This window comes from Salvelinus namaycush, chromosome 28 (genome assembly GCF_016432855.1).
Source record: "Salvelinus namaycush isolate Seneca chromosome 28, SaNama_1.0, whole genome shotgun sequence".
In the NCBI taxonomy this organism is placed as follows: Eukaryota; Metazoa; Chordata; class Actinopteri; order Salmoniformes; family Salmonidae; genus Salvelinus; species Salvelinus namaycush.
The window spans coordinates 33,520,503-33,542,775 of record NC_052334.1 but is presented as its reverse complement, the minus strand read 5'-3'; the positions used below and the strand labels follow the sequence as shown (position 1 = coordinate 33,542,775).

At 45.1% G+C, this 22,273-nt stretch overlaps 1 protein-coding gene across 1 annotated transcript in view; it reads left to right on the top strand.

Annotated features, from left to right (window-relative positions):
• Nucleotides 1-21,093, top strand: part of ltk (leukocyte receptor tyrosine kinase) — a 42,684-nt gene extending 21,591 nt beyond the window's left edge. The window contains exons 11-29 of the mRNA XM_038967347.1: nucleotides 863-961; nucleotides 1,183-1,357; nucleotides 2,380-2,530; nucleotides 2,745-2,864; nucleotides 3,097-3,253; nucleotides 3,743-3,925; nucleotides 7,154-7,252; nucleotides 7,856-8,008; nucleotides 8,281-8,394; nucleotides 10,655-10,841; nucleotides 11,010-11,100; nucleotides 17,055-17,119; nucleotides 18,546-18,675; nucleotides 18,827-18,924; nucleotides 19,017-19,109; nucleotides 19,357-19,458; nucleotides 19,604-19,738; nucleotides 19,876-19,966; nucleotides 20,053-21,093. Of these exons, the coding sequence (XP_038823275.1) occupies nucleotides 863-961; nucleotides 1,183-1,357; nucleotides 2,380-2,530; nucleotides 2,745-2,864; nucleotides 3,097-3,253; nucleotides 3,743-3,925; nucleotides 7,154-7,252; nucleotides 7,856-8,008; nucleotides 8,281-8,394; nucleotides 10,655-10,841; nucleotides 11,010-11,100; nucleotides 17,055-17,119; nucleotides 18,546-18,675; nucleotides 18,827-18,924; nucleotides 19,017-19,109; nucleotides 19,357-19,458; nucleotides 19,604-19,738; nucleotides 19,876-19,966; nucleotides 20,053-21,093 (3,284 nt within the window). The remainder of the gene's footprint in view (nucleotides 1-862; nucleotides 962-1,182; nucleotides 1,358-2,379; nucleotides 2,531-2,744; nucleotides 2,865-3,096; nucleotides 3,254-3,742; nucleotides 3,926-7,153; nucleotides 7,253-7,855; nucleotides 8,009-8,280; nucleotides 8,395-10,654; nucleotides 10,842-11,009; nucleotides 11,101-17,054; nucleotides 17,120-18,545; nucleotides 18,676-18,826; nucleotides 18,925-19,016; nucleotides 19,110-19,356; nucleotides 19,459-19,603; nucleotides 19,739-19,875; nucleotides 19,967-20,052) is intronic.
• The last annotated feature ends 1,180 nt before the right edge of the window (nucleotides 21,094-22,273 follow it).

Below are 22,273 nucleotides of genomic sequence, written 5' to 3'. Positions count from 1 at the left end.
AAGACAGAGAGGAGTCTTAACCGAAGAATGATGCACACAGATGCGATGGCTAACCACTGTTTCCAACGCAGCTGGAGTGCTCCCCAGGAGGCCCAATGATCCACACACTGCCTGATTGCTTCTGAAAGAGGGAAACCGACGTAGAATGCGTCTCCCCGGGATTCGAAATCTGCAATCCGACAATAAAATTGTACGCCAACAATGGGTTCCAGTGTCACGTTATTGTCATGCTCGAGGACACATCTTCTTCGCTCCATCGATTCTTCTCTACCATGAAACTCTTTGGTCCGAACTCTGGAGAAGCCTGCCAACATTAGTTTAATTTGATAGGAATTGACAATGCGGTTCGGTAAATGTTGGGAGGGAGGCGGGAGGGCTTGCAGAGTCTGGTGCAAGGCAAATGGTTCTGGTGGCTGCGGGTTGTCGACGCCAGACAGGCACCAGTTGGGCGTGCTATGATCGGCACGCAGATTTATCGGCCCTATTACGTTTTACTGTAGCACATATCCAGAATTCCACAGCTAATTACAGCTCCTAAGTCATAACCTCCCTTATCTTGTCTCCTGCTAAGACTTTCACAATGTCCTCCCTCACAATTATTACTTATCTCCTAAAGCCCTTTGTCTTTCTCCATAAGTCTGTCTGTCTTTCTTATTCTATCTCCTCAATCCTGCAGCTTATGCCTTTTTATATACTCAACTGGACTGTATCCTGTCCTCACAAAAACACATCTATGCTCTAAATCCTATCTCTGTCTCCGTCTTTGAAGAAACCATTATTAATAGAAGTCGTATGAAAGAGAATGCTTTTCTGGTCCGTCTGTAGACTGTAGAGATGAATGTGTCTGTCTCCCTCCTCTCAGATCTCAACTCCCTGCTGCTCGGACACAGATTCTTCCATGAAATGGACTCCATTAGTGAACTGGATTTCTTCAGCCCCCTCCCAGAGCCCTCTGCCTCAGGTACACTACCAGCTGTTCTAATGGAATATAACCAATGGCCTTTGCAACTCGATTTTTGTAGAGCTTTTCCCCTCAATTTTGCAAAATACACCAGGTGCATCCATTAAAGTAATTTCCTCAGCAGCTGCTCCACTATATGTATGTCTCTCTCCTTTCCATGCAACACAGGGAGTTTGTTTGTTGACTGACATGTGACTCATGTGTCTGTCTCCTCTCCTCAGAGGTGTCCCTGATGACCTGGTGGTTCACATCCTGTGGGGCCAGTGGCCCCCGAGGTCCCACCCAGGCCCAGTGTGACAGCGCATACCGTAACACCAACGTCAGTGTCACCGTGGGCAAGGAGGGCCCGTTCAAAGGAGTGCAGACCTGGAGGGTACCAGCCACCAACAGATACATGTGGGTGCAAATTTTGCTATGTTATTCTAATCTTGTAGAAATATGAAAGCTACAGAGAACAACTGTTTTTGTAATCGGAACACTCTTGCACTAGACTAAACCCTAGGGTAAAGATGCTTGAAACAAGCACCCTGACCAATGATTGCATCTGCACATCAGTATTGACAGCTGGCAGGAAGCCGCCTTACCTGAGACGTCAGTCAACTGAATGAATACAGCTTAAATACTACCATGTATCACCTTCATGTCACGTATTCGCTAGACCTATAGAATATAGGCAAGTCTCTGGAGTGTCAAGATTGATTTCCACATCATCCAGGTTAGGAGAGGGGGGAGTCTCACATGGGATCAGACCGTGTGTGTGTGTGTGTGTGTGTGTGTGTGTGTGTGTGTGTGTGTGTGTGTGTGTGTGTGTGTGTGTGTGTGTGTGTGTGTGTGTGTGTGTGTGTGTGTGTGTGTGTGTGTGTGTGTGTGTGTGTGTGTGTAAGACTGAGGCAGAGTGAGAAGCGTGACCCACCAGCTGGAGGCATAGATTAGTCTGTCTGTGCTCACTCTCTCTTCCTAATCTGGCCCCTGCCAAGCCAAGGCTTTGAACTCATTTATTGTAGTTGCTGGTCTAGTCATGGAGCATTACAATGAGCTCCATAACACTATATGTTAAAAGGGGTAAAGAAAGACAAGAAGTGGGTATCAGGGAGCTTCTCTGCTCTTCTTTGTTAGCATTGGTATGTCGTTGTCGGGGGGCTCAGCTGAGCTCTGATTACAGTAAAACTACAGAATATTTACCCTGATTTCATCTGATGATACAAGCTGATGATACAAGTCAGTCAGGCAAAGCCTTGGTATTGCCAGTGTTACAGTCTGATTTGTAGTGCTGCAAAACTTCTGATGCACTATAGAGATCAAACCAACATGGCTTTTTTGCCACTTGTAATTAATTGAGTAGCCACTGTTATAAGGTCACCCAAGCACCAAACATGGCCTTCAGTGGTCTCATCACATGTTTACTATGCCCTCCTCAGGATCTCAGCCTATGGAGCTGCAGGTGGCAAAGGAGCAAAGAACCACAACAAGCGTTCCCACGGGGTCTTCATCTCAGCCATCTTCCCTCTGGAGAAGGGAGACATCCTGTATATACTGGTGGGACATCAAGGGGAGGATGCCTGTCCAGGGGTGAGTGTTAGAGTGGAGAGTTAGGCCACCTCAGGTGACATTATGGATGGATAACCTGCTGTTCAAAGTGTTTAGTTTTCTTTCAACGTTTGATTACTTCCTGGTACCTCGGGTGCCATCCAGAGAGTATTTTCCTCCTGATGGTAGGAAAATATAATTTTAGACTAGCAGCCACTCTCTCTCTGATCTGACCATATCCATTTGTTCTCTGTAGAGAAATCCTCTGACACAGAAGATCTGCCTGGGGGAATCCTCAGTGATAGAAGATGAGTTCACTGGTGATGATTGGGCAGGTGGTGGAGGAGGCGGTGGAGGAGCCACCTATATCTACAACGTAAGAGTCCCTAAAAGGAGTCCCTAATCTCAACATAACTTGATTCAACTCTTTTCCGCCTTTACCTCATCTACACAAAATGAAAGCTGGTTTGTATCACAAGAGCCCTTTAACCTAGAAGTTGTATGTCTTTGCAACGCTGGACTGGCCCCTAAGTTGCATGATGGACTATGACAGAGGGTAGAGGGGTGCTCTAAAAGCTTTTACTGTGTTTGACTGTGACCCCTGCCAGATGGACGGTGGAGTACTGGTGCCTCTACTCATAGCAGCTGGTGGTGGAGGTAAAGCCTACCTGGAGGACCCAGAGAGCAGCTTGGACCAGATTCCTCTGGAGCAGTATGAGAATGACACGGTGGCCACCAGCTCCAACGGCAAGACTGGGGCAGCAGGTTGGTAGGGTTGCCTTTACCTCACCCCCTCCATGTGGACCTTCCCCCTGATTCTCTTCACAGAGCTAACAATCTGCTCCCTGAAAACATATGGCTTTCATTCCTCTGACTGCTAAAGCTCCTACTTGAGTGTCTTCAGGAGACAGGACAAGAGTGTGTCAGAGAAAGGGCAGGAGTGCATGTGTTTGTATCAAGAAGTTGGCCCTGTGTCTGGACTGGTTATCCATTGGGTCTGCTTATAATCTTGGTTACAGCCTTTTGACTTATGCAACTGTTGAAAAGGGAGAAACGGCATACTGTATATGGCAGTACCATGTCAGTGTTCTTGGAAAAGCTTCATGGAACATTCCCAGTAAATCACCTTTGACCAGCAGGGTCTTATGGAGCAATTATCGACACATCTTATACAAACATTGATGGAAGAAGTGTTTAGAGAGTGTGATGGCTAAATGAGGGGTGTGTGTGCGTGCCTGCGTGTGTGTGTTGCAGGGGGAGGTGGAGGTTGGAAGGACTCCTCCAGCCACTTGTGGGCAGGGAAGTCTCTCCTGGAGGGGGCCGAGGGGGGTTCCTCCTGTCCCCAAGCCTTATCCAAACTGTCCTGGGCTACCTTCGGTGGGTTTGGAGGGGGAGGGGGAGCCTGCACTGCTGGAGGAGGAGGAGGCGGATACAGAGGTAAGCTCACACACACACACACACACACACACACACACACACACACACACACACACACACACACACACAATAATAATATTAATATTTATGTACTGCTTTCCTATGTGTTGTACTATACTGTTATTATAGGATGAATCTGACAAGATATTTATGCTGGAGAATTTCCATTGGCCCCAAGGAAAGGGGCACGTTGATAACATTCACTGCTTTTCTGTCTTTATCTAGTATGATTTACTAGTTGTGGATTGGTGACATAACTCACAGGCCGTTCTGAATGTACTGATATTATGAGACAGTTTAAACCATACTGAGATCATGAAAGACCCTGCTTCTTGTTCTGGCTGGGGAAGAAAGTTCTACTTCATTGATTGATAAGATTGGGTGTTCCATTTGGCTCCTCTGCAAAACATGATTGAGAGGAGATGGATCGTTCCATGAAAGAGTGCCTTTGATATTTTAAGTAGATGTTGTGCACCAATATTGCATGTTAAAAGCCTGTTATATTAAATGAGGTGCCCTTTAATATAGACCACATAGATAATTCAATAAATCAGATTTTTTAAATGAATAAAGACTTGTTTCACCCCTTACGGAAAAACCACATGATTTCACATGTGAAATGTTCATGTTTGGCCTGTGTGAAATCATGTAAAACGATGTGTTTTATGGAACACTTCACATTATGATATTTCACATGAAGTTTCACTTGGATTTTCACATGTGATCACATAACCTTTTTATTTTTTTACATGAGATTTCACAGGTGATGTCCTGCAAACAAAAATGAGTAGTTAGGATACACACACAAACTGTACAATGGCAAGAAAACGTATGTGAACCCTTTGGAAATATCTGGATTTCTGCATAAATTGGTCATAAAATTTGATCTGATCTTCATCTAGGTCACAACAATAGACAAATAGAAAATTTCCACTTCCACGTGCAAAACATTCACGTGAAAATGTAACTTGCACATGTGGAATTGCATTTTCACTTGAAACTTCAAATGTTGCATCCCTGTTCCACATTTATTTCACATGAGATCATGTGCTCAAATTTCTAGTTTCATGGTATCACGTAGAAATTTTGCATCCCTATGTTGTCACATTTATTTCACATGAGATTATGTTTTCACATGTGTACTTTCATGTTATCACATGTTTCTTTTACATGGTGTCACATGTTATCACATTAATTTCACATAAGATCACATGTGTTTTTTCTGTAAGGGACTTCTAGGAAGATTTTAACACACCTAACCCCAATATTTCAAAACAAATTCAGCGTCATTGTAAAGCTCTGTTAATTTTCTTACTTTGACAAAGTCATTTCTGAAGAATATTATTTATTAAATGTTACACTACATGATCAAAAGTATATGGACACCTGCTTGTCAAACATCTCATTCCAAAATCATGGGCATTAATATGGAGTTGGTCCCCGCTTTGCTGCTATAACAGCCTCCACTCTTCTGGGAAGACTCTCCACTAGATGTTGGAACATTGCTGCGGGGACTTGCTTCCATTCAGCCAAAAGAGCATAAGTGAGGTCGGGCACTGAATTTGGGCGATTCGACCTGGCTCGCAGTCAGCGTTCCAATTCATCCCAAATGTGTTTCATGGGGTTGAGGTCAGGGCTCTGTGCAGGCCAGGCAAGTTCTTCCACATTGATCTCGACAAACCATTCTGTATGGACCTCGCTTTGTGCACAGGGGCATTGTCGTGCTTAAACAGGAAAGGGCCTTCCCCAAACCGTTGCCACAAAGTTGGAAGCACAGAATAGTCTAGAATGTCATTGTATGCTGAAGTGTTAAGATTTCCCTTCACTGGAACTAAGGGGTCTAGCCTGAACCATGAAAAACAGCCCCAGACCATTATTCCTCCTCCACCAAACTTTACAGTTGGCACTATCCATTGGGGCAGGTAGCAATCTCCTGGCATCCGCCAAACACAGATTAGTCCGTCGGACTGCCAGATGGAGAGAACGCGTTTCCACTGCTCCAGAGTCCAATGGTGGCGAGCTTTACACTACTCCAGCCTACACTTGGCATTGCGCATGGTGATCTTAGACTTGTGTGCGGCTGCTCGGCCATGGAAACCCATTTCATGAAGCTCCCAACTAACAGTTCTTGTGCTGACATTGCTTCCAGAGTCAGTTTGGAACTTGGTAGTGAGTGTTGCAACCGAGGACAGATGATTTTTACGTGCTACGCGCTTCAGCACTCGGCAGTCCCGTTCTGTGAGATTGTGTGGCCTACCACTTTGCGACTGAGCCATTGTTGCTCTTAGATGTTTCCACTTCACAATAACAGCTCTTTCAGTTGACCGGGGCAGCGACCGGGGCAGCTCTAGCAGGGCAGAGATTTGACGAACTGACTTGTTGGAAAGGTGGCATCCTATGAGAGTGTCACGTTGAAAGTCACTGAACTCTTTATTACCGGACATTCTACTGCCAATGTTTGTCTCTGGAGATTGCAAGGCTGTGTGCTCGATTTTATACTCCTGTCAGCAACGGGTGTGGCTGAAATAGCTGAATCCACTAATTTGAAGGTTTGTCCACATACTTTTGCTGATGTAGTGTATGTCATTCTCATTGAAAGCAAGTCTAAAAAGCGGTAGATCTGTTCTACATGCGCTATTTCTATGTTTTTTTCTTTTACTTTGATGTTTTGTACACCAGTTTCAAACAGCTGGAGAATATATTTCACAGTTTAGATGGTAAAATGATTCTCGACACTATACTTGCTTGTTTTGTCACATAAACTGAAATTAGGCCAACTATTGGATTTTTGCATTCAATACCCCCTGTCACAAGGGGCTTTATGGCTGATTTGATAATTAACCTGTTATGGTCAACCCTGTTACTTTATTTGGTACTTAATAGACATTTACTATCGTAATTTTTTTAATTTAACCTCTTGAGATGGGAAAACTTTTTTATGAAGTTGAACATGTGTTCTTTATGATTTAAAAAAAAAAAAAAATTACACTTTTCAAAAGGCACCGAATTGGTTGAACGATCAAGATATGAACAGATTGATTGAGAGACATTTGATTTCTTTCAGCATCGTTAATATACCATACATACTCTCCCTCTACCCAGACCATTTTTGTTCAAAAGGAAGATTGACACTTATAATGTTAGCAGATGTTGTGCAGGCAATAATAAGCCATTATTATTAGCTCAAACATGCACTTATCTTTAATATCGTGTTTAATCTAAATCAAGGTGGCGATGCCGCGCTGACTGATGACATCACAGCGGGCGGTCAGGATGGCATCTCCTTTGTTCATCCCATGGGGGAGATATTTCTCCAGCCGCTGGCAGGTAAGGCTTTCTCCTACTACATCAGTGTCACTGGGAGCCAGGAGAGCACAAGGAAAGAGCCCTGGCCGTAACACAGAGGTCTGTGTGTCTCTATCACCTGACTCTGATTCAGTGGGAGAAGTAGGGAAGGGCGCCTCAATCCTCAGACACCGGTGACCTAATTGATAGCCTCACGGATCCTGTTGATCCTGGCGCCATGCTGTCTTCTCTTTAGCCGCTGAAAAACAGGCAGCCAATCAATTCTTTACGGCACGACAATGTCATTTGTGGCCAAAGCATGCCGCCAATGCTGCCCGGAATACAAAGCAGTCCTCTTTGTAGTGAAAGACATGACAAAAACACAAGTAGAACAGATCAATTGATCCATGGTCATGCAGTATCGACTTTACAGTGAAAACATGATTAGGTTTAGTTGACCATAGCTAAGAATTTAACTCCAGTATTTGACGATGTTATGAAGAAGAGATACAAAGAACTCAGATTGTAAAACGTCTTCTCTTTTTAGTCATACATATGGCTAAGATGACCGGTGCTCGTGCTACAGTATTGTTCTTGTGAGATTCATGTGGTGATGTAATGTCCTCTGTCATCCTCTCCACTCAGCCATGGAGAGCCATGGAGAATGTGAGATCAAGGTGCAGCTCAACTGCAGTCACTGCCAGACCCAGAGCTGCAAACGAGACGAGGACACCCGACTCATCCTCTGCCTCTGTCACAACGAGGAGGTGCTGGCCAGTGACAATGTCACCTGCACAGGTAACTTCTGTACAGTCATGGAAATACCCTAATTTACTGGATGTGTTTTGGGATCATGAATGCAACATTTAAAAAATGAGTCCTTGAGAATTTCTGCCAATCTGTTTATCATTAAATGGCACTCATGAAATAAAATACATGGAGGAATGGAATGGAAGGTTGTTAACGACCCCACTAGTAGTCCCATTGTCTTTGAAACATTCTTATAATCTTAGTGGTTCTCCATCTTCCCCTGCTAACCCTGACCTCTGACCCCCCCCCCCCCCCCCCAGCAGCCCCTCAGGGCCTCACCCCAAAAGGCCAGCTGTCCCTGTCCCTCATCCTGGCCGTGGTGGCATCTATCGTGGTGACGGGCATCGTCCTGACCTGCGCCAGCCTCACCATCAGTAAGAGACTCTTCCAGTTCTGTGTCGACTCTGTGCCCTCCACCTTTCACCGCCTGTGAGCTGTGAGCTTCTCTCCATGCCAACGATACTGTATTTAACTTTCAGAATGCATCCTGAAAAGGCAGGACGCTTAGCATTTTAAACCAAGCTGTGGTTTAATGTGTTCTCTTTGAGGGAAATGTGACATTGGATGAGAGTGAATGGCAGAAGTCCATGATTCAACACAGTAGTTAAAAAGCAGCAAGATACTTCATTGTAGAGAAAGGCAGAGCTTGAATATAAAATAACTCAGAGACTTGACAGAAAGAGTACAAAAGGTGGCCTTTTAGGAATTTTGGCTTATCATTTTCCACAGTGACAATAATGGGTTTGTCTTGCAAGCCCTTGGGCATTATATTTTTTTCAGATTTCAAGCCTGGTGGAGACTAGACATATTTGAACTGTGATACACATCATTTTGGAGGGGCTTAAGGGATTACAGTGAGACTAACCACCGTTCACTCTTGCACTATTTCAGACCACAAAATCTAAGACATTTATGTTGGAGGGAAAGGGGTTAGCTAAGTATTCAGTTGGTTGTGTGGCACATTGGGATTGATGGTCCTAATTGTGTGCAATAACATATACTGTATATCTATTCATGCTTCAAAGGGCGCATTGGACATATCTCCAGTAACAATTCTTACCCTCTACTGTATTCTTGTTTTGTAATCACATTCAAGGTGATACATGGTTTAACCGCTTAATGCTAATGATTGCACAATTACCCTGCTAAAAGGAATGATTAGGGAATTAGGAAAATTATTGATATGAACCTTTAAATTGTACCTTTGATTATTCTGCTTTGAGGATTGAAAGAGAGAATAATAATCAATTCTCCTAATATTAGTGTCTAACTTTGTCTTGCCAATAGGCAATGATCAATATCATATTGAATGCTGCTACTGCGTTATGTGTGTACTTAATGTGTGCTCGTGCAAACATTTTTTTAACCAATTGTCTTATTAGTTTTTTGGCTAGAAATGTAGGACAGTGAGGGATTATTTGATGTTTCTGTTTGCACTGCCCCCTTTTTGACGTCCGTGTGCTGCAGTAAGAGCGGAGGTAAGTTCTGTCAGTGGAAGACTTATTTTCCAGCCAGTGCCGATTAAAGGAGTGTCTTACCATGGAGTGTCTTACCAAGGCAGAATGTCAACTTAAGCTTTAAAAGCACTGTGGTGGTGACTCATCATTATGCATATGCCCTGTCAGGATCCAAGCATGACTGCTTTACTGCGAAATGATCTTCTCTCATCCCCTATACTTCTCTCATATAGTGTACGTCTCTCAACTGTGGAGGAGTTAATACTACCAATAACAATATAGTGTCGGGATATTCACGATTTACTATGTGATTACTTTTGTCCGTGAAGGCAACAAACCATCCCTCTATGTCAGTATGAGAAACAGATATTTAGAGTTTGACTTGTGCACTAACTGTAACACACTGTGCCATGACTGAAGTGTAACTGTACTTTTTTCCAATGCTAAATAAATAAAACCCGTAATTAACACAAAGTTTCACCGTGAAGTGAAAGTCCCTTTGGGTATGACCACAGAATGTTCCCATAAGCCTCAGAGGAAGTGATATCAATTCAAAAAACAATCTGTACAGTGTCAGTAAATAGTTTCCCTATATCCTAAACACACAACATGCATAACACACAACATACAACACATACACACTCAACCCAACACAAAATCCTTAGCCCTGGGCCAGATGGTTATGCAGCCCCACAGTGGCCCATGAAGAGGGCCCTTCCAGGTGGAGACAGACCTCAGACACTTAACAGTGTCTCTTCACCTGAGCTCTCCCCCATGTAGGTTGGTAGTCTGTCCACGGGCCCCCCACTCCTCCCCCGAGTGTCGCGTCTGTCTGCACCTGCAGCTCGACATCACAGCAGAGGGCACCTCTCACCTCCACGCATCGCCCCCCAGGGCCCCCACCCAGCCCTCCAGGCAGACTACCAACCTGCATCGAGGCCGCGGGCCGCCTCCACGGAGGGTGAGTCCTCGGTCCTCAACTCACAGACTGTTAGCTAGTCACTGATTGGACCAGGCCCAGAGGCCAGAGGTTAGAGGACAGACGGACATTAGGGTAGTGTGTCTGATGCAGCGCTAGTGGGATGTTGTCTCTGATAGTTACAGTATAGCAACAGTTTGAAGCCGAGGGCTGTATCACAGTAACCAACCCTATCTTCCTGGTCGCTCTCCCCTACAGTATACTACCGTAAGAAGAACCAGCTGCATGCGGTCAGGCTGCGTCTCCAGAGTCCAGAGTACAAGCTGAGTAAGATCCGGTCATCCACCATCATGACAGACTACAACCCAAACTACTGCTTTGCTGGCAAGGCTGCTTCACTGAGCGAGCTGAAGGAAGTACCACGCAAGAACATCACCCTCCTCAGGTAGTCCACACACACAGTGAGGCTGACTTAGCAGAGACCTATAAGCTATTAAGTGCATTACATGATAATTTATTTGTAGGAGTGTGCTATGTTCAAGTCACTTCAGGTTTTGACTGGACTCTGGAATTAAGCTCTTTGTCATCTGTCTGACTTGGTGTGTGTTTGCAGGGCGTTGGGCCATGGAGCATTTGGGGAGGTGTATGAGGGCCAGGTTCTAGGGATGAATGGCGAGAACACAGCCATGCAAGTGGCCATAAAGGTCAGTTCCTCTTCCTCCGTCTCCATTACTCGTCCATGACTTGAAGCACATAGCAGTTGAAATGAAGTAATTGCTTTTGGCAGTGCATATGACTGTCTAAAAAGCAGGAGTAGAGAGAAGATGGTTAAAAATATTGGTAACCTTTTGACCAAAATATATATTCCTCTATGGTAGTTCTCCTTGACATTTTCTTCATTATATGTACTGCTGGTCTGTTGCATTGAGAACTGTCTGGATGTCGACAATAACAAGGTCCCCTTTTTGCCTCTGTGTTGTAAGCAACAGTGACGTGCAGACCTGTAATCGAACAAAGGAGATTATGCTTGTGACCTTTAAATAGACTTCAACACTGATCTAAATGTCATTCTATTAGTCTCTCTATTTCGCTGTGACACAACATGTCTGTATGTATTGCTTCTGCTTGGAAAAATGCATGATGCAAGTCAAACGATGCGTGATTACATGATCATTTAAGAGTAGGGTTAAAATCAGTGGAGGCTACTGAAGGGGAGGACGGCTCATAATAATGGCTGGAACAGAGCAAATGCAATGGCATCAAACAAATGGAAGCCATGGAAGCCATATGTTAGATGTATTTGATAACGTTACACTGATTCCGCTCCAGCCATAACCACAATCCCGCCCTCTTCAATTAGGGGAAATGTAACATAATTGCATCACACATACCATAGACGTTGACATTGACATTAATTAATTAATTCAGCTACATATATTAATGAATTCATTGATTTTCCTAGAAAACCTGGTGTGAAAATCAATCAATCAATCAGCAGATGTCACAAAGTGCTTATAATTTACATAAACATAGCCTAAAAGCCCAAACAGCAAGCAATGCATATGTAGAAGCACAGTGGCTAGGAAAAACTCCCTAGAAAGGCAGGAACCTAGGAAAAAACCTAGAGAGGATCCGGGCTCTGAGGGGTGGCCAGTCCTCATCTGGCTGTGCCGGTGGAGATTATAAGAGTACAGTTGTCGCCAAATGTTTTGAGAATGACACAAATATTAATTTCCACAAAGTTTGCTGCTTCAGTGTCTTTAGAGATTTTCGTCAGATATTACTATGGACTACTGAAGTATAATTACAAGCATTTCATAAGTGTCAAAGGCTTTTATTGACAATTACATGAAGTTGATGCAAAGAGTCAATATTTGCAGTGTTGACCCTTCTTTTTCAAGGCCTCTGCAATCCGCCCTGGCATGCTGTCAATTAACTTCTGGGCCACATCCTGACTGATGGCAGCCCATTCTTGCATAATCAATGCTTGGAGTTTGTCAGAATTTGTGGGTTATTGTTTGTCCACCCGCCTCTTGAGGATTGACCACAAGTTCTCAATGGGATTAAGGTCTGGGGAGTTTCCTGGCCATGGACCCAAAATATCGATGTTTTGTTCCCCGAGCCACTTAGTTATCACTTTTGCCTTATGACAAGGTGCTCCATCATGCTGGAAAAGGCATTGTTCGTCACCAAACTGTTCCTGGATGGTTGGGAGAAGTTGCTCTCAGAGGATGTGTTGGTACCATTCTTTATTCATGGCATACCAACACCACACATGAATGGTCTCAGGATGCTTTACTGTTGGCATAACACAGGACTGATGGTAGCGCTCACCTTGTCTTCTCCGGACAAGCTTTTTTCCGGATGCCCCAAACAATCGGAAAGGGGATTCATCAGAGAAAATTACTTTACCCCAGTCCTCAGCAGTCCAATCCCTGTACCTTTTGCAGAATATCAGTCTGATATATAGTCATGTTTTTCCTAGAGAGAAGTGGCTTCTTTGCTGTCCTTCTTGACACCAGGCCATCCTCCAAAAGTCTTCGCCTCACTGTGTGTGCAGATGCACTCACACCTGCCTGCTGCCATTCCTGAGCAAGCTCTGTAATGGTGGTGCCTCGATCCCGCAGCTGAATCAACTTTAGGAGACGGTCCTGGCGCTTGCTGGACTTTCTTGGGCGCCCTGAAGCCTTCTTCACAACAATAGAACCGCTCTCCTTGAAGTTCTTGATGATCTGATAAATGGTTGATTTAGGTGCAATCTTACTGGCAGCAATATCCTTGCCTGTGAAGCCCTTTTTGTGCAAGCAATGATGATGGCACGTGTTTCCTTGCAGGTAACCATGGTTGACAGAGGAAGAACAATGATTCCAAGCACCACCCTCCTTTTGAAGCTTCCAGTCTGTTATTTGAACTCAATCAGCATGACAGAGTGATCTCCAACCTTGTTCTCGTCAACACTCACACCTGCGTTAACGAGAGAATCACTGACATGATGTAAGCTGGTCCTTTTGTAGCAGGTATTCAGTTCATTTGCATGTCAAAGAGGGATTTTGCAATTAATTGCAATTCATCTGATCACTCTTCATAACATTCTGGAGTATATGCAAATTGCCATCATACAAACTGAGGCAGCAGACTTTGTGAAAATTCATATTTGAGTCATTCTGGGGTGGCAGGATAGCCAAGTGGTTAGAGCGTTGGACTAGTAACCGAAAGGTTGCAAGTTCGAATCCCTGAGCTGACAAGGTACAAATCTGTCTTTCTGCCCCTGAACAGGCAGTTAACCCACTGTTCCTAGGCCGTCATTAAAAATAAGAATTTGTTCTTAAATCTGACTTTCCTAGTTAAATAGAATCCTCAAAACTTTTGGCCACGACTCTACAGTTGAAGTCGGAAGTTTACATCAGAGTCATTAAAACTCGTTTTTCAACCACTCCACAAATTTCTTGTTAACAAACTATAGTTTTGGCAAGTCGGTTAGAACATCTACTTTGTGCATGACACAAGTAATTTTTACAACAATTGTTTACAGACAGATTATTTCCCTTATAATTCACTGTATCACAATTCCAGTGGGTCAGAAATTTACATACACTAAATTAACTGTGTCTTTAAACAGCTTGGTAAATTCCAGAAAATGATGTCATGGCTTTAGAAGCTTCTGATAGGCTAATTGACATAATTTGAGTCAATTGGAAGTGTACCTGTGGATGTATTTCAAGGCCTACCTTCAAACTCAGTGCCTCTTTGCTTGACATCATGGGAAAATCAAAAGAAATCTGCAAAGACCTCAGAAAAGAATTGTAGACCTCCACAAGCCTGGTTCATCCTTGGGAGCAATTTCCAAATGCCTGAAGGTGCTTTATTACTGCCACTTTTAGTGAGTTTGGTACACATCTGGAGGACAGGGAGACATTTAATATGTTCAACATAGGAGGGCTAAGTACAGGAAATAGCTCTTTCAGTAGTTTAGTTGGAATAGGTTCCATTAGGCAGCTGGAAGGTTTAGAGGCCATTACTATTGCCGTGGAATGTGTCGAGAAATACAGGATTAAAAAACCTGAGTGTCTCCATTGATCCATGGTCCTGGCAGTTCTGTGCAAACTCAGGACTACTGAGTTTTGGAGAAATACACATATTCAAAGAGGAGTCTGCAATTATCTTTCTAATGCTCATGATCTTTTCGTCAAAGTTCATGAATTGATCACTGCTGAAGTGAAGGCCATTATCACTTGGGGAATGCTGGTTTTTAGTTAGCTTTGCGTCAGTATTGTTTTTATTTTTCTCAATCAATTTTGAAAAGTAGGCTGATCGAGCAGCAGTGAGGGCTTTTTCGATATTGTCTTTCCAAGCTAGTCGGAATACTTCCAATTTGGTGGACCTTCATTTCCATTCCAATTTTCTGGAAGCTTGTTTCAGGGCTCTGGTATTTTGTGTATACCAGGGAGCTAGTTTCTTTTGACAAGTGTTTTTTTGTATTCAGCGACGCAACTGGATCTAGGATATTACGCAAAGTTAAGTTTAGATCCTATGTTAGGTGGATAACTGATTTTTGAACGCCGACGTCCTTGGGTAGGTGGAGGGAGTCTGAAAGGGCATCTAGGAATCTTTGCATTATCAGAGAATCTATAGGGTGGCTCTTGTTAATCCTCGGTTGGGGTCTGAGCAAATAAAATGGTGGTCCGATAGTTCAAGATTAAGGAAAAACATTTAGATTCACAATATCTATTCCACAGGACAACTAGATCCAGGGTATGATTGTGACATTGCGTAGGTCCCGAGACCTGTTGCACAAAACGAGTCGATGATGGCTCCGAAAGCCTTTTGAAGTGCGTCTGTGGACTATCTGCCATGACTACGAGGTCCGATAGGAATTCAGGGAACTCGGTGAGGAACGCTGTATACGGCACAGGAGGCCTGTAAACAGTAGCTATAAAAAGTAATTGAGAAGGCTGCATAGATTTCATGACTACAACCTCAAAAGACAAAGACGCAGTCATTTTTTCCCCCCGTAAAATGAAATTTGCTGTCATAAATGTTAGCAATACCGCTGCCTTTGCGGGATGCACAATGGATATGGTCATTAGAGTAACCAGAAGGCGAGGCTTCATGAGAGCCATGTTTCAGTCAGGCCAATCACCTCAAGTTTATGATCAGTGACTAGTTCATTGACTATGACTGCCTTGGAAGTGAGGGATCTAACATTAAGTAGTCTTATTTTGAGATGAGGTATTTTCACACTCTCTTTCAATAATCACAGGAATGGAGGAAGTCTTTATTCGAGGGAGATTTCTAAAGCAAACACTGCCATGTGTAGTTTTGCCAGACCTAGATTGAGGCACATACCCAGTCTCAATGGAGAAAATTGAGCTGGCTGTGCTAGGGGGAGACTCCACTAAGCTATCTCATTGTGGAGATCGAGGAGTTAGAGCCATGTCTCTGTTGATAGATAAAATGAGAGCATCCCTTCAGCTAGGATTGAATCATTCACTCCTCAGCAGGCCAGGCTTGGTCCTGTTTGTAGGTGAGTCCCAGAAAGAGGGCCGGCTATCTAGAAATTCTAACTTTTGTGAGGGACAGAAATACATTTTCAACCAGTGATTCATTTGTGAGTCTGCTGTAGAGCTCATCACTCCCCTTTACTGGGAGGGGGCCAGAGACAATTACTCAATGCCAATATATATTTCTAGTTAAATTACACGCTGAAGCTATGTTGCGCTTGGTGACCTCTGACTGTTTCATCCTAACATAATATGTGCTGATGTGGATAACAATATCCCTATACCATCTACACTCACCAGTTTTAACTGCAGCCAGCACCATCTTCAGATTAGCCTTTGTCAGTAGCCCTGCCCCCCGGTAAACAGTGTATACTGAACAAAAATATAAACGCAACATTTTCAACGATTTTACTGAGTAACATACATTTCATAGAAGGAAATCAGTGAGTTTAAATAAATTCATTAGGCCCTCATATGGATGTCACATGACTGGGCAGGGGCACAGCCATGGGTGGGTCTGGGAGGGCATAGGCCCACCCACTTGGGAGGCAGGCCCACTCACCGGGGAGCCAGGCCGAGCCAATCAGAATTAGTTTTTTTTTCTTCCAGAAAAAGGGCTTTATTACAGACAGAAATACTCCTCAGCAGTCCCCCTCAGACAATCCCGCAGGTGAAGAAGCTAGATGTGGAGGTCCTGGGCTGGTGTAATTACACATGGTCTACGGTTGTGAGGCCGGTTGGATGTACTGCCAAATTCTCTAAAACGACGTTGGAGGCAGCTTATGGTAGAGAAATTAACATTACATTCTCTGACAACAGCTCTGTTGGACATTCCTGCAGTCAGCATGCCAATTGCACGCTCCCTCAAAACTTGAGACATCTGTGGCATTGTGTTGTGAAAAAAAAAACTGCACATTTTAGTGGCCTTTTATTGTCCCCAGCACAAGGTGCACCAGTGTAAGGATCATGCTGTTTAATCAACTTCTTGATATGCCACACCTGTCAGGTGGATTGATTATCTTGGCAAAGGAGAAATGCTCACCAACAGTGACGTAAACAACTTTGTGCCATGGGGTCTCTCTCTCTCTCACTGCACGCTCTGCTCTGAATAGGACCTGATTGGCCTGACTGCCTATTGTTACCTCTCTGCTCCACAGACTCTTCCGGAGATCTGCTCCGAACAGGACGAGATGGATTTCCTGATGGAGGCCCTGATTATGAGGTGCATTGGGCTGGAACACACGGCCCCATCCACTTCCTCCTGCACCACACACACACACACAAAGGATGCATACTGTAACATAGCGTACCATGAGGCAGGCGGATGAGACCCAAACACTGTCATGCCATCACTTAGCGCTCGGCAGGCTAGTCTGCTGCCATGTTTTGTTAACCAGCTCCCCAGCTGTTGTTTATCATAGAGAGTCAGGTAATTCATCCCTATCGAGGAGACAGCAGCTGGTTGCCAGAAGAACCTCGTCTCTCCTCCAAATAGAGCTCTGCTGAAAGCATTAAAAAGCATATCTGTCGAGCAGATGCTGTCGGGCTAAAGCAGGCACAACAGAGTACATAATAAGCAGCTTGGGGTAAATTGGGATCCGGAGTGTTTGCTGGCCATGAAATAACCCTAGACATACAGATGTAAACACAGACACATTCATGTAGATGCCACCACACAACATCACACACAGTTTTGTAAAAATCAGTGGTTAATTTGTAAATCGGGAGGTGCCGGAACAAAAAATGAGCGTGAGAGGGGGTGACCTGGGGAGCTCTGAGGTACCTGAACGCAAGAGAAAAAAACACAGCACCTTTATAATAAAGCCTGGCTTGCATGTAATCACTTTTTTTTTGTGTGGTGGCACAGAGCAGTAGAGTAGAGGCACTTCCAGAAGTTGCACACATGGGGAACATTTTTAGTAGCCCAGGGTCTGGGGAAAATGTGGCCTTTTAATAAACAAATTCCATGCAATTGACAAATTGCAACTGACAGATTTGCCGAGCGTTCTCGACTTGTAGGCTATGCCTCGTAAATGGGCTACTATACATAATCCACAGCTAGGCATTTTTTTTAAAGAAGCTATTGATCCTCTGTGGCTAAATTAGTAGGCTATTATTTCATTTATTTCTGAACCGACAGCAGTAATTCTATAACTTTGTCAAATGTATTTGCATTAATCAGGGGTGCTCCAGCTCCTCCAGAACCCTTCGCACGGCTATGATTATATATGGAAATAAATGAAGTACAACGCTGGAGAACGGAGAGTTGCAGGCTCATGTCTATCAGAGCAGGGAGAGGGATCATAGAAACTGAATCTCCTTCTAGTTCTGTGAGCAATAAAGCCGTGCTTCTCACACAGCCACACGTTGTTCTCAAACATAATGTTGCCCAAACCATAAACCCAGGCCGACTGTACCCCAATCAACTCTTAAAATATTAGGTAAGGGCTGACAATATACTTTTTTATATATTGCGTTTATTTTTTGCCAAGAGGTACCGGATTCGGCCAAATAGTTTCAGGAACGAAACAGTCCAAAACAGAATGGTGCCGGATCCTGTGTACCCTGAAGCTATTACAGTTGATGTCTGGCAAACTCTCCTAGCCTGAGGTAGTGTATTCACCACCACTGTCCTTGTGTGTTCACAGTAAGTTCAGCCACCAGAACATAGTGCGCTGCATCGGGGTGAGTCTGCAGATCCTGCCCCGCTTCATCCTCCTTGAGCTGATGACTGGAGGAGATATGAAGAGCTTCCTGAGACAGAACAGACCCAAAACGGTCAGTAGCTTCCTGAGACAGAACAGAACCAAAACGGTCATTAGCTCCCTTAGACAGAACCGACCAGAAGCGGAGTGTCTCTCAACTGTTAAACAGCCCTGTAGGTCTGTGTAGGTAAAAGCAGTAATGGTTATGTATGGTGTCTTTTCAGAGTCAGAGCTCCTCCCTCACCATGCTGGAGCTGCTACACGTGGCCAGAGACATCGCCTTCGGCTGCCGTTACTTGGAGGAGAACCACTTCATCCACAGGTTACTATGTCCTCCTACCACAACCTATGCATGACCTTTTTGTATACGGTATTCATATTACATAAAGAGGTATTCAATGTTGTGTGTTTCAGAGACATAGCTGCCAGGAATTGTTTGCTGACCTGCCCTGGGCCAGACAGAGTGGCTAAGATAGGGGACTTTGGAATGGCACGTGATATATACAGGTACACTTAAACCACCAGTACTATCTGTCCCGATAGCACGCTCGGCATCTACCAAGCCTCTTGATCTTCATGACATGAGCCGTTTCATTTCTCCATTGTGTTTTTTTCCTAGTTGAAATCTCAACGTATCTGTAGGATCAGTCTGGTCTCGCTCCATGCAGTGATGAAGACTCGAGAGTACTATTCCCATTGAGTTATATACCTAGAGGAGTTTGAAACGCTAACCATGACTCATTCTCCTCCATAGGGCCAGCTACTACAGAAAGGGTGGCCGTGCCATGCTGCCCGTCAAGTGGATGCCGCCAGAGGCCTTCATGGAGGGCATCTTCACCTGCAAAACGGACACATGGTAACCCATTTACTCTTCTACATGATCCAAAGTTGATCTATCCAAAGTTGAATGAATGGTATAAGTACATACGGCCAGTGTAAATGGGACAGCAACTGATTTCTCTGAGCAACTTTTTAAACTGAGCTCTGTTCTCCCTCTGCAGGTCGTTTGGAGTACTGCTCTGGGAGATTTTCTCTCTGGGCTACATGCCTTACCCCTGCAAGACCAACCAAGAGGTTCTGGAGTTTGTGACGAGTGGGGGGAGGATGGACCCCCCGAAGAGCTGTCCCGGGCCTGTGTGAGTAGATCAGATTGAGCTGATGGAGAGTTAACTCTTGGTGGGAGTTTATAATGCATTTACTGTTGCAAGGCCTATATGCAATTTTAGACTTAAATCCATGATATTGAGTTTTTTTCTTCCTCTCCCTTCTGTAGTTACCGGATCATGACTCAGTGCTGGCAGCACTGCCCTGAACACAGACCCAATTTCTCCACCATTCTGGAGAGGATCAACTACTGCACTCAGGTACTGACCCACTGGCAGCCAGGGATGCATTTCCTTTATAACACACCATTTATATTTACCACTTATATTCTCTCTCTCCCACCCAGGACCCTGATGTGATCAACACACCCCTGCCTGTGGAGTATGGCCCCACAATAGAGGAGGAGTTGAGCACTGTGATCTGCCCTGACACCTCGGGTAGTCTGACCCCTCTGCTGGTGGCCCACTCTGCCTCCCAGGAGGTCTCTCCCCAGCTCAGCAGCCTGGGTCTGGGTCTGAGCATTGGTCCCACCCCGCTGCCCCAACCACACAAGCCCCGTCTGCTGCTACATAGGCCCCAGCAGCTGCCTCAGGAGGTGGCCTCATACCGTGAGGCCCTAGAGCCCTGCTGGGCTGAGCCTGTGCCTGCTCCAGGGGTCTGCCCTGGGGCCTGGCTCCAACCCGAGCCCCTCCGGCCCTGCTCCAGGAACAGCTCCTTTTCAGGCAGCCAGAGGCTCAAAAACAAGACCAAGAACCTATGGAACCCAACCTACGGCTCTTGGGTGCTGGAGAGCTTTGGTCAGGGGAAGACAGCACTGTCTCATACCCAGTCCATGCCCCTGTCCAGCAGCTGCTCTGCCCTCCAGGCAGCACCCCCTACCTCCGAGTGCACCGACTCTGGGTGCGATGGCAGCCTCGGCCTCCCTGCCCCCAGCAGCCTGTGCTCCTCATCCCCCTCCTCGCCCTGCCAGACCCTTTCTGCTCCCCAGGGTGCACCCAGCCTCAGCCTGGTGTCCTCCCGGAAGGGCCCAGCAGGAGGAGCCAGTGGGTGCCAGGCTGTGGACCTGGCAAAGCTGCAGAGCTTCCCCTGTGGCAATGTCAACTATGCCTACGACGAGCAGAGCTACGAGGCGGAGAGACTGCCCCTGGTGGTGCCCAAAAGCCCAGAGCCCTGCCCCAGCACCAGCTGTGCCCCCAGCGCCTCTTTCTCCTCCTGCTCAGGGGCAGGCCTGGGCGCAGCCTCCTCTTGTATGCCCAAACTGCTACTGAAGCGCCACGCCAGCTATGGACACGAAGATGTGAGGAAGCACACCAAACCTGAGAAACCCACCCGGGACAGAGACTCAGGCTTCTCCCTGTCGGAGGACCTGAGCGTCACCCCTGTCTAACCGTGGCCCCTGGGGGGGGAGAAGCAGAACACTGGAACAGACCGCACAGATCAATGGCCACGCACAGGAACACACTACTGGAGACGGCAGCCATTTTGACCAAATCATTTTCACTCCCTTTTGTCGATTCATTGTTTTATTTTATACAGTTTTGGTGCAACTGATGCCTTCTAGTCAGCATAGGCAGTGAGAGAATTATATGAAAGGCACAGTTTACAGACAGGAAGAGATGCTGCATTGCCAGGAGACAGGTGGTATGTTCTCTTCCTGATGTGGAATATGACACATCCCAAGAAGGCCGTCACTGGCACAGAAGCACATCCAAGCCTCAGTGGATTTCTAGGCCCTAGCTGGATTCAGCTGCAATGTCTGGCATCCATTCAAATGCGCAGTGTCTCCTCTGCTTCGGGGGCTCTTTTGTTAGGCCATTCCTTTCTTCTCTGTTTCTACCATTACCTTTTAGTTGCTGGGTTCATATCCCAACAACAATCCTCTACCGTTGGGCCCATAACTCCACAACATGCTCTCCATCCAGGGAGAGCACTGCAGCTTGACCCTGTGCTCCTCTCAACGGTGTGTCTGTGTGATGTGTGGGGGGTTTTGTTCGTAACTGAAACAATGGTTAATAAAGTTGTATTGTAGGTTTACACTGGAATGAATGACTGGGATTGACTGCTAAATCAATACTGTGAGTACATAAGAATCTCTGGTTCCCTATGCAGGTGATGGTAAGGCAGAAAGGAGAATTACATTGTGTGAGGATGTTACGACGGGTAGTCTAGGAGCTCCTTGCGATAAGAATTCTAATGACTTGTCACCTACAAGGTGCATGACCAAAATGTCATCTCGTTTAGAATTGTCAGTTATTTTGTAGATAGTGTTTAAATGTAGTCATTTCCACACTTATTTTCTTAATACTATAGTCTATATTAATTGTTTACTAATACTTTACCCTCTCTACGTGCATTTAATCAAATGGTGGCTATTCTCACTTTTTACTGAGGCTTTTAGAGAAACCGAGAACAGATCATGTGGTAGGAAATGCTCTGTAATGTGTCCATCTTGTTCCACCACACAAAATGTTAATACTACTGAATTTCACCTTGGCAACACCAAAATATTATATACTATTATTTGACATTGGAATTCCTTAAACTGGACTAACTTCGTACATTTGTAG